The 24,278-nt window shown below is 42.9% G+C and overlaps 1 protein-coding gene across 7 annotated transcripts in view; it reads left to right on the top strand.

Moving 5' to 3' along the window:
- SMC4 (structural maintenance of chromosomes 4) overlaps positions 1 to 24,153 on the top strand; it is a 28,725-nt gene extending 4,572 nt beyond the window's left edge. For 6 of the 7 annotated variants that reach the window (XM_053952292.1, XM_053952297.1, XM_053952294.1 and 3 more), the window contains 21 exons: positions 69 to 260; positions 1,813 to 1,989; positions 11,728 to 11,892; positions 13,136 to 13,263; positions 13,477 to 13,617; positions 14,338 to 14,488; positions 14,784 to 14,948; positions 15,677 to 15,910; positions 16,468 to 16,653; positions 17,107 to 17,268; positions 17,402 to 17,627; positions 17,724 to 17,803; positions 18,430 to 18,582; positions 18,687 to 18,813; positions 19,652 to 19,841; positions 20,347 to 20,491; positions 21,067 to 21,240; positions 21,704 to 21,886; positions 22,460 to 22,692; positions 23,093 to 23,276; positions 23,854 to 24,153. In XM_053952292.1, the coding sequence (XP_053808267.1) occupies positions 69 to 260; positions 1,813 to 1,989; positions 11,728 to 11,892; positions 13,136 to 13,263; positions 13,477 to 13,617; positions 14,338 to 14,488; positions 14,784 to 14,948; positions 15,677 to 15,910; positions 16,468 to 16,653; positions 17,107 to 17,268; positions 17,402 to 17,627; positions 17,724 to 17,803; positions 18,430 to 18,582; positions 18,687 to 18,813; positions 19,652 to 19,841; positions 20,347 to 20,491; positions 21,067 to 21,240; positions 21,704 to 21,886; positions 22,460 to 22,692; positions 23,093 to 23,276; positions 23,854 to 24,042 (3,585 nt within the window). In that variant the 3' untranslated portion in view covers positions 24,043 to 24,153. The remainder of the gene's footprint in view (positions 1 to 68; positions 261 to 1,812; positions 1,990 to 11,727; positions 11,893 to 13,135; positions 13,264 to 13,476; positions 13,618 to 14,337; positions 14,489 to 14,783; positions 14,949 to 15,676; positions 15,911 to 16,467; positions 16,654 to 17,106; positions 17,269 to 17,401; positions 17,628 to 17,723; positions 17,804 to 18,429; positions 18,583 to 18,686; positions 18,814 to 19,651; positions 19,842 to 20,346; positions 20,492 to 21,066; positions 21,241 to 21,703; positions 21,887 to 22,459; positions 22,693 to 23,092; positions 23,277 to 23,853) is intronic. The other variant, XM_053952296.1, reaches the window with a different exon arrangement.
- The last annotated feature ends 125 nt before the right edge of the window (positions 24,154 to 24,278 follow it).

The raw sequence follows: 24,278 nt of genomic DNA on the forward strand, positions 1-24,278 counted from the left end.
AGTGGGTGATGGACACTGGGCAGGATTTATTTCCCTTTGAAGATCATTTTTTCCCCTTCTCTATGCAGCGTTTTTCATGTATTATCGGGCCAAATGGCAGTGGCAAATCCAATATCATTGATTCCCTGCTTTTTGTGTTTGGCTACCGAGCCCAAAAAATCCGCTCCAAAAAGCTCTCGGTGCTGATCCATAATTCTGATGAGCACAAGGACATCCAGAGCTGTTCTGTGGAAGTTCACTTCCAAAAGATCACTGACAAGGTATGTATGATCCCAGCTTTTCCCCTTAAGGAGCTGAGAAACTTTTAATATTTGCTTATTTTCGTTGGAGCTGGGAAAAACTTCATAGCATGATTAGTTTACCTTTGGGATATAAACCATCAGTGTTAATTAACTTAAAAAATCCTCTGTTGAGTAGTGCAGCTCTTAAAATCCTAGTAAGGATTCTTTCATTTGCTGCAGGACTAATATGTGGTAGATTTCTGTTTGAAAACAATTTAGAAATTTTTAATCATCATTTTAAGAAGAACTCGTTTTAATTTGTAATCTCGTTTGCCTCAAATAAATAAATTTATTTCTGCAATTAAAAGAATTTAATGAAAATTTATAAATCCATATTTGGACATATTAGATATTCTTAAATGTATAAATGTATTCTTAAATGTTATCTTAAATATATAACACATTCTTAATACATGTATTAAGAAATTAAACCTATTTAAGCAAAACTTTTCAAACCAATTAGAAATTATTTTAGGTTATCTAAATTTAGAAAAATACAGAATGGATCTGAAACTTATTTACACTTTATGTACTGTAAACAAGCCTGCAATTTTCTAACACATTTTTCAGCAAAAATTCTGGACCCCACATTTTAACACTAAAATTTTTTGAAGCTGATATTTTGTTTGAATGAAATAGAAAGTGTTGGTAAATTAAAAAATATATATTTTGCTTGCTGCTTTGTGTATTGATAAAAACTTTAGCACTTTTTTGTTGATTTATTGCAATTGTGGTACCAAGAATTTATTTCTCCTAAATTAAATTTCTTTTTTGTGCACACAACCGAACTTTTAAATTTGGGGTCAACTAAAAAAGTGAGAAGTGTACATTGAAATTCCAAAAATGGTGTTAATAAAGAGGCAGCATTTACAGCATTTTTTAGGAACTGTTTTAAAAGACACTTACTTTTGTTTCTTTTTGTATTTTGAATAACCAGATTAAAAACTCATCTATTTAATTTTTTTTAATTTTTTTTGACTTTGTGTGAACATCCAGAAGCTGAGTTTGATTTAAAACCAGCGAGCAATTTGAGAGCTCTTGGGGGTTAATCTGGGTGAGTTTTAACTTCTTAAAGCCTGGCACCAGCTTTGTTTTGGCTGCTGCTCTGGAGGTAAATGGAGGCTCTCATTTGAAGCTGCTGCTGTCACATTTGTCACATCTTTAATGTTTGCCTTTTTTATCTTGTGCACTTTCTGTGTGGAGCTGTAAGTGCAGAGAGCTCTGCAGTCCCCAGGGCTTCCAGGCAATTCCTGCAGCACCTCCACAGCAGCAGCTCAGTCTGGGGGGGAAAGGCATCAGAGCAAGGCAATTCAGGGGATTTTTTTATCCACTTCTCAAAGGATTTTTTTGTTGTTTTTCTCTTTTTTTTTTTTTTTTTGAGAGATGCAATTTTAAGACAGCTCCCACTTCTACAACTCAGAGTCCATGATAAAAACATCTCATGATGAAACTTATCTGGTTAATTGTGAAATAGGAGGTAAATTCCCATCTACAGTAATTGTTTCTCTGGCTTTGTGTTTCCCCAAAGCAGGAAGGAGATGATTACGAAGTCATTCCTGACAGCAAATTCTATGTCTCTAGAACTGCCTATAGAGACAATTCCTCCACCTACTACATCAATGGCAAGAAAAAGACATTCAGAGATGTGGGGATGCTTCTCCGAAGCCATGGGATTGATCTGGATCACAACAGGTTCTTAATTTTACAGGTTGGTGTGTGAATAAAACCCATTTGAAAATTGTATTTCCAGTTAAAACTAAAAAAAAAAAATTCAGGTTTGAAGTGTTGCCTTGGAGGCCTTGAAGTGCTGTAGCAGCACATCATGGTTTGCATGCTCTGCTCAGGGTGCAAATCAGGATTTGCTGCTGTAGGAATTGAAGGCTCAGAAGCACTTGGGGGATGCTCTGTCCCTTTTCCAGGAGGGAATTTTGTGGTGCTGCCTGCAGGACTCGTGCTCGTTCCGCCCTAGCAGCACGTAAATATTGGAGTGTCAAAGAAACCTTCAACCCCAATATTATTGTGCTGCTTCAGCGTGGCAGAGACTCAGCAACTGCTGGGGGTGCTTTTAGCTCTGAACTCCATCAGTATGAATTGAAATTTGAATTAATTGTTTCATCGACTGCTGTCTGCTGCTCTCATAGAGACACGGTTTTACTGACAAATGGCAGTGGGGAAAATGACTTGTGCATAAAATAAGTGCAAGAAAAATCCCCTGAATTGTGTTTGTTGTTTACCAGCTCCTGAAATAGTTTTAACCACTGTTTATAACCAATTCGAATTTACAGCCCATACTGTAAAATTAATCACTATTTTTCAATATAATATCATTTATATTCATGTTTGACCTTCAGATTCTGAGGCTTGCTTGCATCTGTTTGCTGTCTTAAAGTCAGGCTGAAGGGAACAACATTAATTTTTTTTTCCCTAGTTTTTAAATAATGAGAATTTTGCTGTGTACCAACCAATTAAATTAAGCTACAAGCATTTAAATATTAATTTAATTAAATAACTATTTCTGCCATTACCTGTAATTACTAATAAGTCCCAAATCTACTCAGGCCTAGAAATCAGTGATCAGTGGGAGCTTCCCAAGGTCTGAAATGTTTAATAGAGTTTATTTTAGGCTTGGTTCTGTCAAAGGAGCTTCCAGTTCCCCTCTAAAAAAACCAAAATATTTAAAGAACTTGTAGCTGGGTGGCTGTGCTTGCTTCACTTCCTCCAGGCTTTCTGTGCAGTCCTTTTTTACAGCTACACCCCCAAAAAGAGGATATCTCTGTTTGCAAGTCTCCATGCCAGTTAATTTTTCCTCCAACACTTTATTCCTCTATTTTCTGCTTCAGGATGGAGCGAGAAGCACCTCCAAGAAAACAACCTGAAGTAAATACATCCTTTTTTTTTTTTTTTTTTTTTTTTTTAAATACAGTTGTTCTGAAATCTCATTTTGCCAAAATTTCCAGAAGGGAGAAATGTAAAGTGAAAGATGAAGCAGGGTGGGAATGCTGGCCCAGAGATCCCCAAAGCTCAGTTAGAACATTTGCAAGAGAATATTGATAGCTTCATTTATTTTATATTTCCCCCCCCCAAAATGGGATTTGTTTTCTTCTCCACAAATTGTTTCAATGAGGGGAGCATCCCTTTTTTCCTAAAAGCTGGAATTTCAGGCTTTATCCCCTACAGAGGGAAATAAGGGGAAGTAGAGCAAATATTAACCACAAAGCAGAGTTTTCCCACCATAATTTTTGTATTTCATCCCACCAGGCTTTGTCTCAAAAACTGCACTGAGATTTTCTGCTTTCTTCAGCCTTTCTGACTGAGGGCAGGGCCTTTCTCTTTGCCTTTTTAAAGTGAAATTCACTGATCTGACTGTCCAAAATTCAGTATTTCCACTTGGGAATATTTTCCACACAATGACAGCAGAACTTCAACCCCCAAATCCCAAAATTTATAGTTACAAGGAAATAAAACCATCTAAGGCTGTGGATTGTTATCACAAGGATTGCATTTTTTCCCCCCCAATGTTTTCCAAATTATTTAAATTTGAAGGGATAAGTAACAGGTTTATTTGGCTTTTAGTCTTTTTTTTTAAAACAGCAAAACTAAGAGTTTAATTAAACTAAATTTAACCAAGTATTTCTCATTTAAAATAAATTATAAATCTCTGCTTTTTGACTATACCAATAGGGTGTAATTAAAATATTTCATTTGTGCTCTAGATTTTGGGGAAAATATTAATGGAGGATTATCAAATGCTGGTTTGGGCGTGTGACAGAACATTTGCTGTCAGTACTAAAGAAAATGTTGTAAGAGAACATATCCTACATGTAATACCAACACCTTTAGAGCTTTGATTTTATCTTGCTCACATAATTGCCATTACTCAATGGAAAATATTTGCTTCAGGTTTTTTTTTCTTATTTTTCCCCCTTTCACCCCCTATTTTGCAGTGCTCTTCTGCTGATTTTGGTGCTTTTTAGGGTAAAATTTGTAAGCTGAGTTTTGATCTAAGGTGTTTCTGCTGATGCCAAACTGAAAGTATTCAAATCAAACTGCTGCTTACTTCTGTGAATAACATCACAAAAAAAAAAACACTGTGGGAAAACAGATAATGTGAGAGTAATTGAGTAGTTCTAGAAAAATTACAAGTTCTGTGCCTGAATTTGCAAATTGAAATAAATCTGGTTTCAGAATTCTTCTGGTTCCAGTGGGAATTGCCAGCACAGAACAGGAGGAGTTTGTCACTTCTGGGATCCTTAACTCCAACACTCCATAGTGCATGTTTTTAATAAATCTCCCTGTGCTTTTAGTACTTCAGGAATAGACAATTATTTTACACTGTTAAAATAATTATTCTTTAAGACAATCACAAATATGTTGCATTTTTAATGAGCTTGCCACAGCCTGAAACTGCAGCAGGAAAAAGTGCATCTTGTCACTTAAAAAAAAAAAAAGAGAGTTTGGGAGAAAATCTGGCACCTTGCTGCTGCTTTTCTGTCTTCCACACCTTCCAGGAGCTTGGAGAGGTGTAAAGAACAACAAATAAAATAATTTAGCTTTCACTGGAAGCCTTGGAACCCTGCTCTGGCCAGGCTGACAAACTCAGAGTGTTTGTGCTGCTCTCTGCAGTGACTCCTCTGAAAGGTTCAAACTTCTCAGCCTTTTGTGCTTTCCTCTAAGGAAGGAGGAGAGAACTGGGAGCCCTGGGGGAAGTGCAGGGGGAATATTTGGGGTCTGTGGCCACCTCTGGGATGGGCAAGGTGAGAAGCAGAGTCACCAGAAAGGGTGGAAAAGCCAAGTGGAGCTGCCCAGGAAACCCCCCCTCTGCACATCAATATTGCAGAATTCATTCTGCATTCATGGCAGCAAATTTGCAAATTGATTTTCATTTATTTCACAATCTTACAAACAAATCAGAATAGTTTAAAGTCAATTTTGTCCTAATTGCAGTGATCTTCACTTGAATCTATTTGATAAAGTTAATTAAAATATTCTCTTATCTTAGGTCTGAACAACTGCAGGGATTTTATTTGGTGTGTTTTGTAACTGCTTTTATTTGGTGTCTTTTGTATTTTGGAGCTCAGTTTTATCCTGTGGCAAGATGAGGTTGCCAGGAAGGAAATTCTGTCAGGTTTTTCACCTGCTCCTGTGTGGAAACAATGTGGGAGTCACTTCCAGGGGAGTGGGGAGGAAACGAGGGAGAGATTTTCTTCTCCTTTGAGATAAACCAGAAATTCCCAATTGTTGAGGTCTGTGCTCCTGGTGGGACACTGGAGCTGAGGCTATAAATGGGATTATAAATGGGATTATAAAATATCTGTGCTGCCAGCACTGGGGGTGAACAGAGGGTTGTCCCTGTAAGAAATTCTGCAGAAAAACATGGAAAAATGGGAGGAGAAAACGAGTGATAATTGAAGGATTTCTTTAGAACACCCCAATAAATCAAACACTGCAGGTTGGGTTTGACTTCAAACCCAGAGTCACTTTGGAATTTCACTCACTTTGTGCTTTTATGTTAAACACAGGAATGTCCTTAAAACTTGTGAACTTATTTCCAGAATGCAGAATTGCAGTTTTGTGCACACAACTGAATGTTGTATAAAGGCTCAATCTGAGATTTTCCTCATCTCTGGCCAGTGGTGACATTGCAGATTTTTAGAAGTACTTTTATTTTGTATTTCACTTTATTTCCCCCTGAAAAGAAAGAGGTTTTGGTGCTTTTTTTTCCCCTCCTGTATATTCACCATGTGGTAAAAATGAGATAGGATTGCAAGCATTTAAATAATAGCAACAATAACGTGGAGTTACAGGAAAAAAATCCCAAATCAATCTGTTGTAACTTCCCAGAGCTGTGTTATAGCAGGGGCATGATGAGGTTATGGGAATATTGCCTCTCCCCATACATATTCCAAAATCCACAGGTGCAGAATTGCAGTTCGTGGGCAAAGCTTTGTGAGATGGGATAAAATAAATAAACTGAAGATACAGAAATTTAGGACTTATTTTTGCCTTTCTTTACTGTACTGCTTAAAAATGAGAGCTACCATTGTGGTAAAGTGGGGACAAAAACCCCAAAGCCAAGTGTGAGCACGTAAAAAAATTAAAAACTGAAATCTGGGAGAGAGGCTGAAATCAGTGGAAGCTTCAGACAGAGAAAGAATTGTCTCATTTTGGTGTCTAAAGGCTTTTTGAAGAGAAAAATGCACTTTTGGTGCCTTGTTAACACGAAATTGATGGCACTAAACAGCCAGGAAATAAAAATGTAGCGAGAAAACAAAATTCCACAACATCCAGGCTACTTTTCCTCTAAATGTTCCTCCCCTTGGCTCCTGCTGCAGTTCCAGGTGGTGTCACACAGGTGGAACTGGAGCTGAACGAGCCAAAAGCTGAACTCAGGAGCAGTAACAGGGGGGTGAAGAACCAGAGGAAATACAGGAGTTAGGCTTGGATTTTCTCTTCTAAATCTCTAGGAAAGCAACTTGATAATAAACATTCCAGATGTTTTAATGGGATTTTTCCTTTGAACAAATCCTGTGTCACTCTGGCTTTGCTCCTTGTGATGCTGAGGAGTTTTCAGCTCCTGGAGAAGCCCTTGCAAAATCTCTTCACTTCCATTTGTTTCAGAGTTTGAGAGAAGTGAGCATTGCTGTGCTCTGGAAAACAGAGTCAAATAGAACTTGACTTTTATTAAGAGAGGTTTGCCCTGTGCTGGGTCACTTCTGGCTCAATTCCATGGTAAAAAATCCAGAAAATGATTGAAATTGGGGTGTAATTTGAATTAAGATGGGTTTTTTTACATTTGGACAAACAAATAGCAGATTTTAGCTCTGGCTGCTCTAATCTTCCATAAAAGTGTGAGTTAAGGTGGTTTTTACAACTGCAAGCACTGCTTACATTAAATTTTAATTGTCCATGCATTTATAGTACCATTTAATCACAAATACCCCTGCATCTTGTGATGCTTGATAAATTCAATTATGTCCTAAACACTGCATCCAGATATTAATTCCATTTATGTCATACCATAAAATTGCAAACTAACATCTGTAATACTTGATTTAGAAAGCAAATTGTACCTATTGATGAGTTACAATGCTAAGGTACTATTATTGTTAAATATTAATTTACAGGATAATTGGGGTTCTGCTGGAACAGGTGTTAGGGTTGGGTTACAGTGAAATTTGCAAGATTTTGGTCTCAATAAGAAAATTTCCTTTTATGGGGGTTTAAAGAGCCTTAAAAGCTTTTCAATTATAGAAATATGCTGCTGCTACCATGAAACTACTAAAATATTGTTCTGAATTTCAAAAAATCATCTTAAAAATACTAAATGTTCCTAAAAATACCAACTACCGTAGTCACAGTTGTCATATATTAAATTTTCTGGTGGTTTAATGGGATTTTGAAACAAATTTATATATTCTTACCTGTCCCCAACCAGGGAAGGTTGTCCTGATCCATAGTGTTGCATTTTCCAGGAAATATTTCCTCTAAAGCCATTTCTTCTGAGCACAACTGTGATTTTCACTTCAGTCAGATGTCACATTTCTCCACCTCTGATAAGTGGTGGAGAGATCCCCTAAAAAAAGAAAAAACCCACAAAACCTAAACCACCACAAGTGCACCCCAAAATTCCCCTCAGAAACCACCCAAACTTCCCTGAGCTCCTGCCCAGGGTATGGTGCATTCCCAGTTACTGACTTCCAAGCTATCCCAAGGTTCTCAGCTTTTTAAAGCTGAGCTTAAGACAGCAGAAATTGAGAATCCAAAATCCTGGAAAGCTGGTTTTACCTCCTTGGTGCCATAATTATTCTGTGGGACATTGACAGAGAGCTCTGGGAATGCTGCAGTGACAGTTTGGACAAAACTCAGGCTGTTCAAGGTGCTGCCTTCCCAAAGCTTTATCCCAAATACTCAGGGATGGAAAGAGGAAGCAATAATCCAGAAAAGCAAACATCTTCCTAGGTTCTCCAGAAACAGATCACCCTGCCTGAGGGCAGGATGGGATTCTGGGGAGGAATTCCTGCCTGGGAGGGGCTGGGATGGGATTCCCAGAGCAGCTGGGGCTGCCCCTGGATCCCTGGAGGTGTCCAAGGCACCCTGGCATAGTGAGAATTGTCCCTTAAGGCCCCTTCCAACCCCAAAAGTGGTGTTTGCTCTTCATGAGGAGTTCTCAGCTTGCTGTCAGTAATTTTTCAGTGCCAGAGGCTTTTTGCCATCCCTGTCTCTTCCACAGCAGAATTCTAGGATGGAATGTGGTGGCTGGATCCCAAAACTGCCTCGTTCCCATTCTGCACAATCCCAGTCACACCACGGGGGGCTGGGATCCCTGCTGGGGTCAGCACTTGGTGCCATTCACACTCCAGAGCTTTGGGGAACAGGACCAGTCCCACAGGGAATGTTCTGGAACACAGCACAGCAAATGGGAGTTGTCTCTGTAGGATCTTGTGTCTAGACCACAGCTGCAGGAAAAGCCATGAGTAGATCAACCCTCCCTTTTACCAGGCAGGTAGAAAACCTTGTTAAAAATTCCAAACCATATGTGCCAGAAAACCTCAGGTTAGAGCTGTGCTGAGAGCATCAGCTGTTTTCCTGCTTTTAGAGAAAACAGTGCTTGTGGTGAAATTCAGAACTTTAAACCAGTGCTGGAACGTGCTGCTGGTGTTTGCAGTCCTGAAACTTCTTTTAAACTTTTCCTCTTTACTTAGGTACAATAGAAAATTAGATTCTTAAATTGAGGAAGTATCTTAAACATCACAGCTGTGAATTATTCAGCTGTGCAAAGAACACAGGTTCCAAATTGCAGGGATTTATTCCTCATGCTCTTCACCAGAGGAGCCACTTCCAGCTGAGAAGGGCTCTTCCCTTATTTTCCAGCCTGGTCTCCAAGCAGGTTTGCCCCAGGGCTCAGCTGATTGCTTGGAAATGTTTCCCCAGATGAGGTGGGGGTGTAGGATTCCCAGTGGTTGTTCCCTGAGGAATTCTGTGGGAACTGAACTGCTGCTGGGATGTGTGTGATGGTGCAGAGCTGGAGTTGGCCACGTGGATGTGGAAGACTCCACACGCTGCAGAAGCTGGAACTGGGTTTGTAATTCCATTTAGGACTCTTGCAGTGAGTGTAGAACCTTCCCAAAGGGCTTGGTGGGTATGGAAACGTGGAATCCTGGCATGGCTTGGGTGGGAAAGGACCTTAAATCCCATCCAGCCCCAGCCCAGCCTTGGACAGGGATTCCTGTGCTGTCCCAGGCTGCTCCAAGCCCTTTCCAACCTGGCCTTGGGCACTGCCAGGGATCCAGGGGCAGCCACAGCTGCTCTGGGAATTCCAGCCCAGCCCCTGCCCGCCCTTCCAGGGAATAATTCCTAATTCCCAGTATCCCACCCATCCCTGCCCTCTGGCAGTGGGAGCCACTCCCTGTGTCCTGTCCCTCCAGCCCTTGTAAACATCTTTGTAAACAATCTCTCCATCTTTGCTGCAGCTCCTTCAGGCACTGGAAGGTCACAGTTCAGGCTCCCTGGAGCTTCTCCAGCAGATCCAAGGCTGGAATTTCTTCCCTCGTGTGGATGTTTGGTTCCTTGCTGGCACTGCCCATGGCTGGGTGTTGACATCCATTTTGATTGTCTGAGCAGAGCCTGCATTTCCTTTTACACATTGCTCCCTGTCCTGGATCCCTGAGCCCCGGGGAGACACCTGAGGGAAGGAATTGCACAATTCCAAGGGTTCTGCTGGAGCCTTGGCAAAGCTGGGGGTGCCAGCTCTGGGGAGCTGCCCGAGCTCCTTCCCTCAGTGCTCAACAAATGTCTGCCTGCCCCGCCTTGGTTTCACTTTCACAACGTCGGGCCAGCTCGGCCCTCCTGGAGAGCAAGGAGGCTTGGGGCTTTTAAATTCGCACTTCAATTCATGGATCTAGTTCAGTTCATGGAACAGTTCATGGATCAAGTAATGAGCACTGCCTGTTAGTTAGGAAACACTTAAATGGAGCTTTAGCAGTTGGAAAATCTGTTTGCTCTGTTCATCATTGTCAAGAAGAGCAGGGACAGGTACAACCTTTTTACTCTCCTTTTTCAATTAAAGGGAACCTTGAATTTCTTTTCTGGAAAAATATTTTAATTTTTTTTTTTTTGTGGAAACGTTTTTATTTCTTAAATCTGGGCTGAACTCTAAAGATTTCTTTATATATTAACTTAATAGTATAAATATTAAATAATGCTTAATACTCTTATTATTTAATGAACAACTTATAAATGCACTTATTTTTACCCTCAATAAGAAAATAATTCAAGAACTCACATTAGTGAGCTACAGAGAAACCCCACAACTGCATCATCTTCTTTCTTAGAGGTGGTTAATTCTATTTAGCCAAATAATAAAAATATGATTCATTCCTTGCCTGTCCATAATTGCCATTTTTCCCTGTTAAATCCAGGGTGGGTTTGTGATTTACACCACTGACCACGAGGGCTGCGAACCCAGTGTAAAAACCTCCCAGTCCTGATCAGCACTGAGTTAAATCTTTCCTGTGGTTCTTTCCTCATGGATGTAAACAGAGGAAATGCTTTAATGCAAGAAGGAGAAGGACTTCTGACAATCCCAGAATAACTGGGGAGGTTGCACAGTTTCCTCCCCCAAGAGCTGACAGGCAGTTTTGGGGAGAGAATTCACACTTTTGTGGCAAGGGAGCACATGGGTAATTGGGGTTTTGTACAATCCAGCAGCAGTTATTCACAAATTGATTGTCTTGCTTTTTGAGATGTGCAAGAAATAAAAATAAGAGTTGGGTTGGGGTTTTTTGTCTTGTCAGACCTGCAGCAGTAACACAGACTGTCACTGGCTCTGTTTTATCCTTTCTAAATCTTATTTCTGAAAATTCAAATTATTTTTAATACCACCTAATCACTTAATGCGCTACATAAAGGCAAATTACAAAATGGAACCCTCTTACCTAAAGAATCCTTTTCTTTCTCCACCAAGGAGGCCTCAATTAAATGAATTCCAATTCCAGTTCCTCCATCAGCCAGGATTTTATGGACTTTCTGTTTCTAAAGAGACCCTTCAAGCACTTCAATCCTGATTAAACTTTCTTGCCAGGGGCCTGCTTTATTCTCTTCTTTTTTTTAGGTTGGGGAAACACATTTTGAATCTTTAGAGAATGAAGGAACGGTCAGACCTGCAGGGTGGCTCCACTTCACCTTGGAGAGGAAATTTCTCTTCATTCTGATCTTTGTTTTCCCAAATAAATGGGAAGGTTGGACTTGATCTTGGAGATCTTTTCCAACCTTAACGATTCTGTGATATTCCAGTTGGAGTATTTTTAATTGCTGCCTTATTTTAATCTTTTTTTATGATATCGTATACTCATTCCATAGATCTTTTTTTTTTCAGAATACTTTCCCCATCCCAAAAAAAAAAAAAAAAAAAATTAAGAAAAGACCCACCCAACTTTTGTTTCCCAAGGGGGAGGTGGAGCAGATTGCCATGATGAAGCCCAAGGGGCAGACGGAGCACGACGAGGGGATGCTGGAATATTTGGAGGATCTGATCGGGTCGGCGCGGCTCAAGGGGCCCATCCAGAGCCTGTGCCGCAGGGTGGAGCTGCTCAACGAGCGCCGCGGGGAGAAGGTGAGAGGCAGCTGGGAAAGGACACCCAGAGGTGCTCTCATCACTCTGCAGCTCCTGAAAGGTGGCTGTGCTCAGGTGGGGTTGGGATCTTCCTCCAGGAACTGACAGAACCAGAGCACGCAGCCTCGAGCTGCACCAAGGGAAGTAGAGCTGGATGTTAGGAAAATGTTTTTCACAGAAAGGGTGATAAAGTTCTGCTCGGGGAGGTGGTGGAGTCACCATCCCTGGAGGTGTTTAACAAAGCCTGGATGTGGCACTGGGTGCCAGGGTTGAATTGAGGGGTTGGGGCTGGGTTGGACTCGATGATCTTGAAGGTCTCTTCCAACCCAGGGATTCTGGGAATTCTGTGAACTCCTGGGGCATCCCAAAGAAACCCCAGCATTTCTGCACACAGCCCAGTGGAGACATCAAAATACACAGAATTACTGCTGATGCCTCAGGTTTCAGCTTTTCTATTTCTCACATTCTGTGCTGCTTTAGTGTGCAGTTCTGAGCTTCATATTATGGGATGGTGAGCTCTCTGCACAGAGCAGGGAGACAAAACAATTCCTGCTCCAGCTGGGCACCAAGGACAAATGATCCAAAGCTCAGGCCCAGGAGCACAAACAGCGTGGGCTGGAGAGAGAAAAACAAGCAGGATGGGAGTGCCTGGGCTAAAGCTGGAATGGGACAATGAACTGCAAGGTGCAAATGGAGCAGAGCTGATCCCAGTGAGAGCCCCCGGGAGCGCTCGTGCATTTTGGGACCATTTTGGTTCCTCTTGGCTGCAGCCCTGGCTGGGCTCTGGTGCTGCCCAAGGTGGATCCATGGAGGAGATCCTTGGAATGAATCCCTGCTTTATTCTGTGACTCTGCCCAGCCTCTGCTCCAGCTCAGCCTGCACAAGGCATCACTGCTGCCCCTAAAAATCCTGCTTTTGTAATTTTATTGGTGCACTGAGTGATAAAAGGACTAAAAAAGCTCGGAATAAAATCAAAGTTCATTTTTCTTCATGTGTCCATGGTAAATCCTGTGGCAGACTTGTTTTAAAGGTGAACAACACCTGTAGTTGTAGGAATTAAATTTAAAATGGCCAATCAGAAGGTTGAGCTAAAGGAAATCACCATAAAATTGCCTTGCAGAGGTAATTCATGATGCCATTTTTCCAGAGGATTTGTGTCCTACGAAGGGTTTGCAATTTTCTCCTCATGGTTTCCTCCTGTAGTGCTGGCCCTGCCTCAGCTCTGCCCCTCTGTTTTCTGCAGTTAAATCGAGTTAAAATGGTGGAGAAAGAAAAAGATGCCTTGGAACAGGACAAGAATAAAGCCATTGAGTTCCTTTGCTTGGAAAACCAAATATTTAAGGAAAAGAATCAGATGTGTCAATATTACATGTAAGTAGTTCTCAGGGTTTGGGTTGGCTTTAATGTGGTGGGGCTACTGTTAAACTTTGCTTCAGTGTCTCTAATTCCAAATATTCTCCATTTCTAACTCCAAATTATTATTTTTTGGTATTTTACATAATTCTGTTGTTACACTGAGAATTGGAACTGGACATTCATTGTGAAGATGGAGAAAATTGAGAATTTATTGCTTTATTTTCCTAGCCATGACCTAAAGAAACGAATAAATGACCTGGAAATGCAGAAGGAGAAAATTAATGAAGAAACTAAAAGTATTAATGAGAAAAGCAGTAAACTTGCAGAGGAAACAAAAACAAAGAATAAAGCTTTGAAAGACCTTGAGAAGTGAGTACTTTAGGGATGTGTAGTACTGTCTTTTACATGTTTCTCACTAAAAAATTTAATTATCTGATGACCAGAGTCACTTCTGGTACATCTAAATACACAAAGAAGCATTGAAATTAATGCACAAAAATAAATTAAATACACAAAAATAAATTAAAGCAAATTCACATTGCTTTGATTTGGTTCTGAGTGAGGTTCACAATTACAATAAGGAAATGTCTGATCTTTTTAATAGATTTTAAATATTTCTTTATATTGACTGTACAATAAAAGAATTAGTACATGCTTTTTAGATTTACAACCCTAATCCTTAGGGACATGGATTTGGGATTTTTTCCCTGGTTTCCTCATGAATCATTTATGCATAAACTGTGTTTCTTAAAGCTGCTTTGCCTGGGTGCTGATCCCCAATCCAGCTGCAATATTGACCTGCTGACCCTCAGGGAATTACTGGGGAGAGATGGGAATTATTAATTCTGTCAAGAAAAAAATGAAGGTTTCTGAAAATATGTTTAATATTGCTTGAGTAATTGATCTTTTTCTGATGGAACATCACTTTCCCAGGGAAAATACTGGGAATATAGTGAATATTGGGTGTTTTTAAAACTAAAACCTGAGTAATATTAGTTTAAATTTTTCATGTTGACTTATTAAGCAAAGCTTAATAAGCCTTATTATTTTTACTGTATGAAATAATTATTTTTTTCTTTTTTCCTCCAGGAAATTCAATAAAATTACAAAGTTTATAGAGGAAAATAAAGAAAAGTTCACTCAGCTGGATTTGCAGGATGTGAAAGTGAGGGAAAACCTCAAACACACCAAGAGCAAGGCTAAAAAACTGGAGAAGCAGCTTCAAAAGGACAAGGAAAAGGTAGGGCTTGGATCAGCTGGACTGGCTTGGAAAAGAGCAGTAAATTGTGGGAGAAAATGGGAAGGGCACGAAGAAGGTGGGAAAATGGGGCTGGAATTATTTTAATCAGATATTTTAAGCCATTAAATCAGCCCGAGGCTTCGTTTGCTAATCACTCACTGCAGCGATCACTCCGTGAGTGGAGTTCATTCATGGAGCTGTGTCATCCACTTGGTCACTGAGAGCTTTGCATCCAGGAGGGATTCAAGAATTCCCGTCCAGTGGCAGAGGAGGCTCAAAGTCCTTTCCTGTGCAGGTGGAGGAACTGAAGAACGTCCCCTCCACGAGCGCCAAGGCCATCGAGGAGGCCACGGCCAAGAGGGACCTGCTGGCAAAGGCCAAGGACAAGGAGGAAGCCAAGCTCAGGCAGGTCCTGGCCAGCCTGCAGGAGGAGACCAAGGGAATCCAGAAGGAAAAAGAGGTTTGGACAGGCAGGAATTACTCACCTGCTGTAACTTCACTCTTCTGAAGGAAACCAGCACCAGGCACTTGTAAAATGCCATTTATTGACAATTCCAATGTTCCTCGTGGTAGTTCAGAGGAGCCTCAGTGGGAAATGAATCTTAAATGAATAATTACAGCTAAACCCTTGGCTGCTTTTTGAGTGCTCAAGCATCATCAAGTAGCTCATTCATAGATTTAATATAAATAATACACTCTGATTTTCTGCCACCAAAATATTTAAGCCAGTGGTGTTGCTTAAATAAATAAATAAATAAATAAATTCTGGAATGATCTGTTCCCAGCCTTTCCCACACTGCCTGTGAATTAATGGACAACTGCTTTAACATTTGGCTATTGGTGGTGTTGTTCAATACCTGGAGGCTGGAAATTTATCTTGTACATTTTCAGTCCTTGAAAACATGGATTCTCCATGGGTTTCAGCTGTAATTTAGCTCCATGTGTAGGGCTCCTCCCACCTTTGAGAAAATAATCCAAAGCTGGTATGGAAATGCTCTGTGATAACTCCCTGAAGTTCTTTATAATTAGGAAAAGCCTCGTTAAATTCCCAGCCATTAATGTTGATTAATGAAGAAATGCTGCTTCACCCAGAGAAGTGTTTCCTGCTGCCAGGGCTGGAAAAGCACACCCCATGTCCTGTCCCCAGTGCCCAGCTGAGGGGCTGAGCTGTCCCTGCTGTTCCTGCAGGGCAAGGAGAAGGAGCTGATGGAGTTCAGCAAGGAGGTGACCGAGGCCCGCTCCAACATGGAGCTGGCACAGTCAGAGCTGGAGCTCTACCTGAGCAAGTACAACTCTGCCCTGGCCTGGCTCAGCCAGGCCCAGGAGGCCCTGGGGAGCACCTCCAACACCCTGAAGGAAAGGAAAGCTGCCGTCAGAGACATTGCTGAGAAATTACCCCAGGCTGAGCAGCAGCTCAGGGAGGTGAGACTTGACTTTCCCGTTTCCCACACAAACCAAAGGCCCACTCTTCTCTTTGGCAATAATCGTGCTGAGAATAAACCATGACCCATCTCCTCTAAAACATCACTGAAAAACTGTTTTCTAAGACTTTATTGGTGGAGCTAATACTGGATTTCAGACTTACTTTGTTAAGCCAACGTTGACTTGACTTAAATCCTACATATTCCTGCAAGGGAACAGATTTAATTTGACACTGAGACATGGCTGCATTCCTGAGCCTTCTTCAGGCTGCTGAGGCCCTGGCACAGGGTGCCCAGAGCAGCTGTGGCTGCCCCTGGATCCCTGGCAGTGCCCAAGGCCAGGTGGAACAGGGCTTGGAGCAGCCTGGGACAGTGGAAGGTGTCCCTGCCGTGGCAGGGGTGGCACGGGGGGAGCTGTAATGTCCCTCCCAACCCAAACCATTCTTTGAATTTCATTTCTTGCTCCTCAATCATTCCCCAAAGAACAAAGCCATGCATTGAAGACTCCCTGAATCCAGTGGATTTTGGGAGGCTGAGCCAATATCTTTGAACCCCCAGAAAGAGAACGCTCTGGAGAAGCTGGGAAAGGAAGAATCCGGGGCCAAGGATCTCGTGCGAAACCTGCGCCGAAAAGTAGAGGAAGCCAAAAGTTCTTTAGCACAAAGTCGCTGCCGAGGAAAAGTGCTGGAGGCTCTGCTCCAGCAGAAGAAATGTGGGAATATTCCTGGGCTCTATGGAAGGCTGGTAAGTGTTAGAAGGCTGCTACAATTCTAGTGTTGAACTTTAGAGGAGCTGAGTGGTGTTCCTGGGGCGAAGTGTGGGATGCCTCACTTCCCTGGCATTAGGAATTTGGAGAGGGATGCCTCACTTCCCTGGCATTAGGAATTTGGAGAGTAGAGCTGTAAATCCCATGGACTTGCTGTAAAATCAAACATTTTTCAGTTCTTTCCAAGCAATGTTGCTTTAAAGTTCTGAAAATTCAGAGCTGAGTTTTTCATTCCTGTTGCACGTCAGTGTAATTGTGAAAGTGCTGGTTTTGTATTCTGCAGTTTTTTGTCCAAGGAGAATTATCCTGTTTCAGAAAAATCAGTTTATTCAGATTTTAAGAAGCACATTCATGAATTTACTGGGACACGACTCAAAGAGCAGCTCAGGTGCCAACTAATCAGTGTTTGCCCCTCGTGCCTCCATCCTCAGGGAGACCTGGGAGCCATTGATGACAAGTACGACGTGGCCATTTCCTCCTCATGTGGAGCCTTGGATCACATTGTTGTGGACACCATTGACACTGCCCAGGCCTGTGTGAACTTCCTGAAGGCTGGAGGGATTGGAGTTGCCACCTTTATAGCCCTGGACAAGGTGAGTCCCACCCTCGGGGAAAACAAATCATTTTACTGTTAATTGCAGCCTAATTACATTTGTTTTGAAGCCTGAACATTTATCCCAACATTTATCCCAAAGATTCATTCCTTGATTTCCTCTGTGGATGTAGATGGCTGTGTGGGAAAAGAAAATGCAGGAAATCCCAACTCCTGAGAACGCCCCGCGGCTCTTTGACCTGGTGAAGGTGGAGGACCCGAAGGTTCGCCTGGCCTTCTACTTTGCTCTCAGGGACACTCTGGTGGCCAAAAACCTGGAAGAAGCCACCAGAATAGCATTCCAAAAGCAGAAAAGGTGGAGGGTGGTAACCCTGCAAGGACAAATCATCGAGGTGTCAGGTACTGCAGCCCAGCTGGAGCTCCATTGCAAGCACTTTGTGGGTGATATCAAAGCCCAAGGAGTTCCCTGAGCTCTTCTCATCCCTTTTTCTGTAGGAACCATGACTGGTGGGGGAGGAAAAGTCATGAAGGGCAGAATGGGCTCCTCAGTCGTGATGGATATCTCAGAAGAAGAGGTGAGTACATAGTGAAAATGCAATTCCAGCAGAATTCCTTCGTTTGGCCAGTTCTGGCACACATGTGCCTTTCAAAGCAGCATGAGCAGGAGCAATCTGGGATGGAAGATAATTAGAAAGGGTTACAAAGCCAAAATTCCCAATGTCAGCAGAGGTTAGAATGCTTTGAAGTGCATCGGAGATAAAAGGGTTGTCATTGGCAGGGGCTGCCCAGGAAGGTTTAGAGTCCCCATCCCTGGAGGTGGCTCTCAGTGCTCTGGGCTGGGGACAAGGTGGTGACCTGGCACAGGCTGGACTCCGTGTCCTGGAGGGCTTTTCCAGCCTCAGGGATTCTGTGTTTGTTCACAGCCCAGCCCATTGTTGAATTCAGTCTCACAGTGCTCCCTTTGATAGCTTGGACACCATTTTAGAAGAGCAGGGTACAGTTTGCTTTTCCTTCTGAATTCCATTTAGGTTTTAATCTGGAGCTGCTCCTCTCGTTTCTCACTGGCAAAGCACTCAGACTTCCCAAGCTGAAGTTCCTACTCCACTTTCTCCTGTGTTTTAAGAGCTGTTGAGCACAGGGCTGAGCCCTGGCTTGGTTTTGTCATGGTGACACCAGTAAATAATCCTCTCATTCTGTGTAGATCAGCAAAATGGAATCCCAGCTGCAGAGGGATTCCAAAAGAGCCGTGCAGTGTGAGGAGGAGAAATCCCAGCTTGAGGAAGCCATAAGGAAACTGCAGCAGGACATCCGGGAAATGAGGAACACCTCGGAGAAATACACAGCGAGTATCCAGGTGAGAATCCCTGAGCACCTGCCAGCCTCAGCCCCACACAGGCCTGCCTGCTCTCAGGGAGTTTTCAAGGACAAGATTCCAGCCCAGTTTTGTGTTCTCTGCAGGGGTTTTCTGAGCAAGAGATTGATCTCAAAAATCAAATCAAGGAACTCGAAGCCAAAGTCGCTGCTGCTGCTCCAGACAAAACCAAACAGAAGGAGCTGGAGAAAGTCCTTGATGGTTATAAAAAAGGTACATTTTTTGGAGAGGGGATTTGAGATAAAAGTTGTAGTAATCTCTTTTACAATAGAGGAAGGAATGGGTTTGGGTTTGTGCTTCAGTTCCCTGTCTTGGTTTGGGACCTCGTTTTTCTACGATGTTTCTAGAGATCAGAAAGTAAAACCCCTTTTCTTTGTAATTGCTCAAGTTCATGTTTTAGTCAAACTAAAGCAAACATGAATTTCAGTATTTTGTTTCTTTGCTTAAATTTTTGTGGTTGTATCACACATTCATAGGGAAACTTAGTTTAATTAGGGCTAAGAATTGTAAATGAGGAGGCAGTGATATAAAAGTCAAGTGAAGGTTTTTGCCTTCTAGCCAGGCTCTGCCATGAGTCTATAGAATAAATCCCTGCATTCTTTGTGGGAGCACATCCCTTTTGTGCAGTGATGCTGTTCAGCAGGGGCAGGAACCACACCAACTCCTGGGAAGTGCTGGTGGCCAGTTCTTAATATTTACCTTTTGAGCATCTTCCCATTAGTTAAATGCAAACAGTGAGCTTGGAGTAACTTCTAATGCACCACCTCATGTATTTAAGTACTCTGTGTACATTAACTAATCCATGCTGAGTGCCTTTTGTGGCTGGAGAGCTTTGGTAGAGCAGTGGCAGAAAGAAGTGGGTGGATTTTGATTTTTGTCACAGTTAAACGGATCATTTGTCACAACATGGAGAATATGTGCGCTTCTCAATAGAGGAGCAGAGCAGAGCTTCCATGTGAAATCACTTCCATGACTTTATCCCTTCAGTCCTGGTGCCCATGAGCAGTGCCAGGCTGGCACAGGGCCCCTGACTCCCCTTTTCCATGCCCAGATTATGAGCGTGTGGCTGAGCAGGCCAGGAAGATGGAGGAGGAAGTGAAACGGCTGCACCAGCTCATCATGGACACCAACAACCAGAAACTGAAGGCTCAGCAGGACAAAATTGATAAGATTGACAAGGAAATGGATGAATGCTCCTCAGCCATCACCAAGGCTCAGGTGGCAGCCAAGACTGCAGACAGGTACAGCACAGGGAGCCTCAGGCTGGAGCTGCACTCACTCAGTGTCTGTGCTAAGTGGGGCTCAGGGAGGGAAAGGGAAGACAAATTTTGTAGTTTCTAATAGTTTAAGTCACATTTATTCAGCATTTCTCTAGTATTTGCCTGAATTATTTCTTTAATATTACCTAAACAGAAATATTCAGGAGAAAGTCCAAAATAGCACTCGACTGGATGTGCTGGAGCAGTTCAAATCTGAAGGGACTGATTTTATTAGGAGCTCTGTCAGGAAATAAAATGGGATCTATTTTTTATGGGAGCTGACCACTCCATAGAGATTCCAAACTCTGAAAGAAGAAATGAAGTCATTTAGTGAGGTCTGGCTGCTCAGGAAGACAATTTATTTTCCTTGGATCCCTCTGGAGTGTGGGAGTTGGTGCCTAAACCAGCACTTCCTCCTTGTTGCCAGTGAGGTTGTGCTCCTGGATTATTTGCTGTGAGGTGCACAAAGCTCCCTGTCCCTGGGCAGGAACCTGAAGAAATCCGAGGAGGCTCTGCAGCGCACGGAGAAGGAGATGGAAGAAAATGAGAAGGAAATGAAGAACTTGACAGCAGAGCTGACAACGCTGGAGGACAAAGCCACCGAGGTGATGAACGAGTGCAGGCAGGCTGAGGTGAGTCCTGGGACCACTCTGGGCTCCAGGGAAATCAGGGAGAGGAGTTAAATCCTCCCTGTATCCCACTGAAATCCCATTCTCTCTGCAGAGCAGCCAGGCCGTAGCAATGGTGTATTTTTATTTTTTTATACTCACCTGGAAATTTATCCTGAGTCAGTTTAGGAAAAAAATTACAACAGGTCTCCCCAAAGAAATTGCTGTGTTTAAAAGTTGCTTAAACATAAAATTTTCCCACTTATGTGGTATTTTCCCATCTAGATTTCTGTGAGAGAGGGAAGACCAGGATGGCTGAAATGCTTTCAAATAAATCTATGATTTGATGTCTTTAAATAGCTAAAAATGAGTGTAGGACCTGTTTAACTCAGATCTGGATTGAAAATACAAACGGCAACATTTTCTCAGTCATTCCAGAATTCAGGGATCAGTTATAAATCCAAGAATATTTATTTGTTTCCATCCACAGCCATGAATAAATTAAGTGAAAACAGACTTTTCACCCTAAAAAGGGGCAGCATTTTTGTGGGTGATTGATTAATGCCCTTTTTGGGGGCATTTGCCATTTTTCTATTCAGGAAGCTTTGCCAGCAGTGCAGGAGGAGCAGAAGAATTTACTCCAGGAGATGAAAACTATTCGGGATGCTGAACATGCCCTTCAAAGTGAAGCTCTGAGCATCAAGCTGAAAATTGAACAAATTGACAGCCACATTTCCACCCACCAGGGAAAGGTTAAATACTGGCAGAAAGAGGTAGGAAATGGTTTAGTTCCTAAATCTTCCATCAGGGAATTGTGGAATGGTTTGGGTGGGGAAGGACCTGAAAGCTCATCCAGATCCACCTTCAGGGACACCTTCCACTGTCCCAGGTTGCTCCAAGCCCTGTCCTGGCCTTGGGCACTTGCAGGGATCCAGAGGCAACCACAGCTTCTCTGTGGATCTCACAGAAAGAACCATCAGCATCCCCTTAGAAAACAAAGGACCTGGGAGAAAATTCCTCTTCAGACCCCAGCTTATTGCTGTATATGGAGTACCAGGACAAGAGGATAAAGGGAATTTATTCTCTTTTTCACTTCCTATTTTAAAGGGACTTGTGGGAAGAATCTCGGAGTGTTTGGCGATCAGAAGCTTCCCTGTACTAACCCAGAAAAAACTCCTGTTAGAAACAGCTCCACGTGTTTGCTAAAGCTTCCCAGCCCCTGTGTTTGCATTGCAGATCTCCAAGCTAGCCCTGCACGCCATCGAGGGCGAGGCCCCCGAGGAGCTGCGGGTGCTGAGCCAGGAGGAGCTGGAGGCGCTGCAGGATCCCGACGTGCTCAGCAAGAAAATCGCGCTGCTGGAGGCGCAGCGCCACCAGCTCCGCCCCAACCTGAGCGCCATCGCCGAGTACCGGAGCAAGGTACGGCCCCTGCAAGCCCGGGGGGCACGGCCCAGCCCTGGGCATTCCAGGAGAACGGGGCCTGACCCCCTCCCTCCTTCCTTTTGGAAGCCTGGAATTTGCCTGTTCCTGTTGTTAGCAGCTCGTCCTTAGCCAAGGTGGACGTTGTTTCTAGGAGCTTCCATGTGCCTTTTGTGTCCCACACCATCAGTGTCAGGTGACAGCGACTTCCTGGGTGATCTAGAAGTCTTTTCCAATCTAAATAATTCTGTGATTCTCCTGGGAATGTTTATTTAACAGAGTCAAGTCTTCACAATGAAGACGGACACACAGTACCCAGATTTTTCCCTCCTCACATCAGTAACATTGAACCATTCAACAGATGAAATCTTTTTTATTTTGACACAGGTTTGGTTTATTGTTTTCGCTCAGCAGCAGAGATGGGAAAAGAGAGACAGTTTGGGGGTTTTGTTTCAGGGCTGTTAGCCAAGCTGGGGAAAAGGAATGTTCAAATGGTAGGAAAAGTGGTTTAAACACTAAACTGAGGAGGCAGCTGCTCCAAGTGCCCTTGGGTTTGGTTGTTTTCCCCTGCAGGAGGAGCTGTACCTGAAGCACGTGGATGAACTGGACAACATCACCAGCGAGAGGGACAAATTCAGAGAGGCCTTTGAAGAGCTGAGGAAACAGAGGCTGAATGAATTCATGGCAGGATTTAATGTCATCACCAACAAGCTGAAGGAGAACTACCAGATGCTCACGCTGGGAGGGGATGCTGAGCTGGAGCTTGTGGACAGTCTGGATCCCTTCTCAGAGGGAATCATGTTCAGGTTTTCAAAATACTTTATTAATTTTTAATCATAGTCCTTTTTCAACCTGTTTTTAAAGCAAATGCTCATTGACTATCAGTGAACGCAGACAGGCTCAATGTGGGCAAATAGTGACAGAAACCACAACTTTTTAGCTCTCAGATTTAATTTCTTTCTCTTGGAGAAATCAGGAACTAAAGCAGCTGGAAAGCTTTGAACTCATTTCCCAGCACTTCTTAATTCCCAGATCACTTCATTCTGCCTAGGGAACGATGGCAGTGCTCTGTCAGGAATGCTCCCAGGATAAATCCATGAACTGGGAGTTCAGTGGGAAAGGCAGTGAGGAAGAGCCCCGTGTTACCCAGCTGAGCTCAGGCAGAGATCAGCATTCCTGACAGACCCAACTCTTGCTCTGTTCCAGCGTCCGGCCTCCCAAGAAAAGCTGGAAGAAAATCTTCAACCTGTCAGGAGGAGAGAAGACCCTGAGCTCCCTGGCCCTGGTGTTTGCCCTGCACCACTACAAACCCACCCCGCTGTATTTCATGGACGAGATCGACGCCGCCCTCGACTTCAAGAACGTCTCCATCGTAGCATTTTACATCTATGTAAGTTCCTCATGGCTCATCTTCCTGAGATGAGCCCTTCCCCCTCCTCCAGAAGGGACAAAGTGGCCACACAGTTCCAGGCAGATTTAAGGTCCGGGCTGCTGCAGTTTTACTGCTCCCTCTGGAACACACAGACTTCCCCCAAAACCATCAGCTGCTGTCAGAATCCACAACTTTAGCTGTTACTGATGTCTCCATGGATCCAGGCTCGTGATTTCCCAAGGTTCCTTGGATTTATACTTCCATGTCATTCCCATCAGTGCCTTTGATCTATATCTTAATTAGTAGTAATTAATTTCTTTCATGCCCTTAAAACTTCTGCCCTCAGCACATTTAATCAAAGCAAACCCCTTACACAGCTCCAGTTCAGGTAATTAAACATTGAATAGTCAAGAGTTATTATTAACTGCAGTTTTGGAAGCAGGTGACAAAGATTAGGAGCAGTTACTTCAGATTAGGGAAGCACTTGGAAGTTCCCTGCCTGCAGCTGCAGTTTTAAACTTGGCTTTGTGTGCCACACCAGGACAGAGGGGAATTTGGGAATGCTAGGCACTAACACAAATCACTTCTGTTTCAGGAACAAACCAAAAACGCCCAGTTCATCATCATCTCCCTGCGGAACAACATGTTTGAGATTGCAGACAGATTAATTGGGATTTATAAAACCCAGAACACCACCAAAAGTGTGGCCACCAACCCCAAAATCCTGGCTGTGAAAGGACTGGAGGAACTTGGTCTCCCTGCGTGCAGTGTAGCCCAAAGATAGGGAGGAAGCAACTTCCAGCCCCGTGGCTGCTGTTTTATTTTTGTCTGATCTCATTTTGTATCATAGACTTCGTTTTGTTTTATAAGTTCTAAATAAAGGTTATAAAAATTTGATCTTGTTAATATAAACCCAGCATCAATAAAGTCCAGTTTTTGGATGTCATGTAAAAATTGAGGAAAGGGAGATGTAAATTGATGAGAATAAGAATGCATCAGGTTGGGCAGGGGCAGCACCAA

Source organism: Vidua chalybeata, chromosome 10 (genome assembly GCF_026979565.1).
Source record: "Vidua chalybeata isolate OUT-0048 chromosome 10, bVidCha1 merged haplotype, whole genome shotgun sequence".
Lineage (NCBI taxonomy): Eukaryota > Metazoa > Chordata > Aves > Passeriformes > Viduidae > Vidua > Vidua chalybeata.